Raw genomic sequence first — 5,807 nt, 5'->3', positions numbered from 1 at the left:
TTCAAACGTCAAACTTTTTCTCTTCTCATTTTCTAACACCGGACCTATTTTAGATCAACTGGATTACATCCTGAAGTCTACACTGATAGGAAATAGACCCAGTATATACTGATTTCTTTGACAAAAATAATTCTGTCAGATCTTATTCTCTACACACCTCTGTGATTGAAAACTGATAACAGCAGGTTACTGCACACAACAAACTGTTCCTGCCACCCAGTGACGGTAACTGGAACTACAACAATAGGGTTAATCTAAAGAAGATTTTGAGCTCTTTAAAACAGTTTTACTATATCACATGATTTTTTTTTATCTTTTCCCCTTTCATTTGTAGTTCTGGGCAAAAAAACGTTTAACTTTCCACTTGGAGGACGCCTTAATAGTACTAAAAGTTCCTAGTTATGTCCTCTTCAAACTTGCGGAGGCCAACTTTTTGGGTAGAAGCTAAAAGAAAGGGTGAAGTTGATATGGATGATGTCATGTTTCATGAAACTGTGATTGGCTGTCTTGAGTCTTGGGGCTGTTTTGATTGATTGATTGATTGATTGATTTTACAGTGTAAACATGCAGCTTCAATAAAGAGCTATTTTCTATAGCAGCACCATTTAATCAAACATTCTTGATGTTGAACATTTGTCTTAATTGGATAGCAATCATGGAGCGACACCAGAAAACCAGCACAAAGGTTTAACCGGTTAAATGAATGCAGATGAGGACCCCTTTCTTTTTGTACTCATTCATGAAAACATCAAAGACTATGAACCTCACTGTAGATATAGTATGTCTGTAAAAGTGGCATCTGTCATGGGTAAACTTGAGCTGTAAACTGTCCAAATACATATAATGTGGTTGGTATTGTATTCGCCGTGTGTGTGTGTGTGTGTGTGTGTGTGTGTGTGTGTGTGTGTGTGTGTGTGTGTGTGTGTGTGTGTGTGTGTGTGTGTGTGTGTGTGTGTGTGTCACATGGCAAAATGAGTTCCTGGAGACACCACTGTAGCAGGAACTACCACAGAGGAGGTTTTGATTATTTTGTCAGAAGCTTATAGAGTATGTCTGTCTGCGGACAGATTGTGTCCGCGGTGATAGCATTGCAACCGTGCAAGATGCAATCATGTGTAGTTGAGATCAAAATAAAGAGCGGATGAAGGCAGGAAGTAGGGAAGGGGCCATTTCCCAATTTGGCATTGCATCTGGTGTCACAGTGTGAGGGTCTATAATGCTTAGTTTAAAACAGCTAAGAGTGTTGAATAACAGCAGTATAGTTCTAGTGGTAAAAGAGACTTTCCTCAACCTACCCTTGACCTCTCATCCTCTTACTGTACCATGAGGCAGAGAAGACTTCATTTTAACAAATCCTGTGCAGATTATATGATAATCACCAATACTAACAACATATTAAAGCAGCTGTACTCAATATTCAGAGCATTTAAATAGCAGCAAACAAATATTTGCTATGTAAAGATACAGTGAAATAATGGCGTCATGGGGAGGGAATTGAAGTCGCTTTCCCTCTGTGTGCCCTCTGAGTTTTGTTTGTTTAGATAGCGCTTCCACACACACGTGAAAAAAGGTTGGTGTTTCATGCGTCGGGTTCACAAGCCGTGTGGCATCAATCCCAGACCACTTTGTGCTGCCAGTTATTTGGGTTCAGCCCCTTTAAAGTTGCAGTCGGCAAAAATTATTGATCATATGTGCTGAAACTGACACTATGCGCCGATTGAACAACATAAATCATCCGGTTTTAGAAAAATGCGCCTCTAAGTGCATCTAGAGCCTGTTTCATCCTGTCCACTCAGCGCAGAGCTGTGTGAGAGCTGTCTGTCAGGCACAGTTCATGCACACGCCATAGATCCCCCCTCCCCCCTGGTGCATGTTACAATATCACAGGCACACGCCTCAAGCTAGGCATAGGCCTAATGACGTTAGCAGTTGCTATCTATGAGTAAGTTAGCAGCTTGCCTCTGTTTAGCATGTACTCCATGCTGTTTATCGATGGGGCCCGTTCGCAGGAATCTGTTGCACACACGCTGACGAGCACTCGATGGGGGGAGCAGAGGAGCTCTGTGGCAGAAGGGGGGGGGGGGGGCGTGAGAGTTGTACACATACAAAACATTTCAACACGATCTGCCAGACTTGCCGACTGCAGCTTTAACTTATAGAATTTGTTTATAAAAACATTGGTACAGCCCAAGAGTGAAAAAGGATCCTCAATGTGACTTGCATATTCAAATCAAGATTCTCCCAACATAAACAAATTGGCCGCTTCATCGCAAAGTCGAATCCAAAAATAAGGTCCCTTCCTCAAGGTGAGCTGGCAGTTAGTCAGATTGTGGCTTGTAAGAAATAATGTAAAGGAGCGGACTGGAAATTAGCAGTTCTGATTGTTTTCTGCCTCTTGAGTGTCTCATGTCTTCCTGTTTTATTTCAGAGACATCCGATCACTGGTAAAGGTGTCTCCAGCTGGTAAGAAATGCTTCTCCGTGTGCATCTTCGCTCTCAGAATCTAACCTTCAACTTCAGTGAGCCTTCTCGGGAAATGTTTGGACACTGTGGGGACAAGATGGCAGGTATCATAGCCTGGGCTTTTCTCAGCGCTCTCTTCTCTATGGTCGGATGTCCTGCGTGTGTCGCCGTCCTCTGGGAGCTGTTTCGGAGACACAAAGCGGGAACCCCCTTCTCGCCCAACGACATCTTCATGCTCAACCTCACCGTTATGGACTTGGTCTTCTTGTTGTTCGTCCCGTTTGGGCTGTGTAACTTCCTCCTGTGGCACACAGATTCCATTGAAACGTTGAGCAGTTTTCTCTATGCCTTGAACCTGGCCGGACGACCTCTTCTAACAGCGTGTATCTGTCTGGACTGCCATCTGGCTGTGGTCCATCCCGTCACCTACCACGCAAGGAAGAGTTTAACTCCCCGGGTCCTCATGGCTGCTGCCGTGTGGACCGTCACAGTGGCTCAAGGGACCACGTTCGCGGCCGTTCATGACCTGAACCACAGCGCCTGGAGCATGTTGGTCTATGCCATAGCTCTGCCCATCATCGTCATGTGCGACGCCTCCATCCTCTGGTATCTGAAGAAGTCCCTCCGTGCAGGGGGGGACCTCCACCCCAGGAAGAAGAAGGCTCTCCAGATCATCACCAACAGCATGGTCATGACTGTGACCTCGTACGTCCCTCCGGTGCTGGCGCACATCCTGGGGGATGTGATGATCAGTGATGATAAAGTGTATGAATGCTTTTTAGCGATACCTATCCTGATAACACCAACCGCAGGGAGCGTGATCATGCCATTGCTCTATTTGGGGAATCTGGGGACTTTGAAGAGCCCCTGCTGTTTGGTCTAAACAGTTCAGGAGGTTTGTAGGGTTTGGTACTAATGTGTGTCACTTACAAAACATAGCTTGTTAGGGAATGATTTCATTTCCCTAGACAGTTTGTGTAGTTAAAGGTCAGTCCCTCTGTGTTATAGTGGAGAGCTATTACAGCTGGGGTCAGCTATCTGCCCTACTTTCTCTCTGGGGAACATGGTCCCTCTTATGGAGACTTCATTCTACTCTTTGGCAGGTTGCAGACAAAGCTGTAGAGTTAGATGATAACATTCACCGTCACTGGGTAAATCTTTGCATTTTCTAGCTGGTGTGAATCCTTATCTTCATGTTTATGCACTATCGCCAGTTGAATGTTAACCCAACTCCCCTTTGCTGTCTCGATCCACCTTTCTAGTATAAGAAGCTGAGCTTTGCTGTTTGAGCCTAAGAAATGAGGTGGCCTCATGCACTTATTTGTGTTGACGATTCTTCTGTTCTCCTTGATTAAGTATAAACTCCTTCAGCATAAGACATCCAGGACTCTGGTACTTCTTCTTCACCAGCATCATAACAAATTCCTCCCAAACAGAGCTACAGTATCTTTATTCAATCAGCAATCAAGGGAGCTTCAGGTTATAACCAGTAAAGAGTTATTGCTTATTTTTTTGTATGCAGCCAGTTTAATTGACATAAAGGTTCGAAAAAAAACGTAAAACTTATTTTTCAACTGCACGAATAAACTACTTTGATTATAATCATCCCACCACCCCCCCCCCCCACACACACATACACACACATACATCTTCAATATCACAGCATGTAAATTATGTTTGTATAAACCTGCACACCTGCACGAGTACATCTTCCATGAAAGATGACCTGCCCGCCTTCATCATTTACATTTGTAATGTAATCATTGTACACGAGGAACCAAATGTAAATTGATTGTGGAAAAGAAGTCTTTGACTTTACAAAGTTGATGCTGGTGATCAGCAGGTGGGCTTATCTTCCACATTCACTGGACATTTACTGTGTGAAAATGATACGTGTGTCTTCTCAACTAGTGCTAATAGTTAATTTTGTCCTGATGTGTTATATTCAAAAATAGAATTGTTATGGTGAATTTGTTATCTATTGTCCATGGCTTAGTACTGTTAACTGAAAAGTTTTAGGTTTCTTTCTAATCATCCAGATAAAAGTCCCAGTGTACAAGTGCTCAAGTACTATCACTTGCCAGTTGAACAACCACAACATAACTTAATTAAATCAAGGAAAGAATCACATCAGTATGATCTAAATATGCACAAGATAACAACATGAGTCAAGGGTTTGTCTTATTTGAAAAGTGATAGCTACAGAGGCATTAATTAAGACTTCTTGCAGCACGTAAGCCTCAAAAGACCCAATTTCCCCTGATTTTTAAGGTGGAGTATAGGCATGACAGTAGATCCCGAAGTGGAACTAATAGTCATTGGAATACCAATAATACATGCGAAGGTATTGAGATCGTTGATCAGGGGCCGCCCAATTGCTAACAGAAGCACTGGAGGAAGGTAAGACAGGACCGTCATCACCAGGCTGTTGATGAGGGTCTGAATGGCTCTTTGCTTCTGTGGGTGGATGTTTTTTCTGCCAGGGTCAGACTGAACTAATGTATGGAGGATAAAAGAATCACACAACCCAATTATTACAATGGCTGCTATATATGACGCAGCGGGAAACATACTGTAGTATAAAGAAAAGAAAAGAAAATATGCAATCCCAGAGGCAACTGTAAAAGTCCAAACGACAGCAGCCATCACAACCCTGGGAGTCAGACTTTTCCTCTTGTGGTACGTGATTGGATAGACCACAGCCAGGTAACAGTCCACACAGATGCAGGCCATCAGGAGGGGTCTCCCACACGTGTTCATGGCAAAAGTAAAGTTCCAAAACGCCTCAAACGGCCAACTCTTCCAGAAGAAATGATTTAACAGCCCAGGTGGGATGAAGACCAAGAAGACAACATCCATGACGGTGAGGTTCACTATGAAAAAATTATTCGGTGTGAGGGGAGTTCCTCTCCTGTATGTCTTAAACATCTCCCAGAGGATGGTTACAGATGCAGGAAAACCAAGAGCAAAGCAAAGCGTTGTAAAAAACGCCCAAATATATTTGCCCTCTTCATGGCCTTTACACCCGTCAAAATTAAATTTTTCCCAGACAAACCCGTATGTGGCAGAGTTGTTGGACGGACGCTCGGAACGAAGAGTTACCTCACTCAGCAACATTATGGAGTAGTGCAGAGGGTGAAAGACCTGAGGGACACAGGTATACGTCTTTAAAGCACGAAAAATAAATTCACAAACACATATGTACAACAAACTGCAAGCAAGAACCTTAAAATATATAAAAGGAAAAGACAAACATATAAAGAACGAGAACAAACAGTGCTGTCAAATAATCACAAATAATGTGATACATACAAAGTGTGACATACAAGTGAGGTGCTGCTGTG

At 43.2% G+C, this 5,807-nt stretch overlaps 1 protein-coding gene across 1 annotated transcript; it reads left to right on the top strand.

The window, feature by feature from the left end:
- Positions 1 to 2,470: 2,470 nt before the first annotated feature.
- Positions 2,471 to 3,346, top strand: LOC310960539 (hydroxycarboxylic acid receptor 2-like; the record flags this gene model as incomplete). The annotated part of the gene is made up of 1 exon (XM_083932258.1): positions 2,471 to 3,346. The coding sequence occupies one exon, from the start codon at positions 2,471 to 2,473 to the stop codon at positions 3,344 to 3,346; it is 876 nt and encodes a 291-aa protein (XP_083788384.1).
- Positions 3,347 to 5,807: the final 2,461 nt, after the last annotated feature.

This window comes from Echiichthys vipera, assembly GCF_963691815.1.
Source record: "Echiichthys vipera genome assembly, chromosome: 18".
Classification (NCBI taxonomy): Eukaryota; Metazoa; Chordata; class Actinopteri; order Perciformes; family Trachinidae; genus Echiichthys; species Echiichthys vipera.
This window is presented reverse-complemented; position numbering and strand designations above follow the sequence as displayed.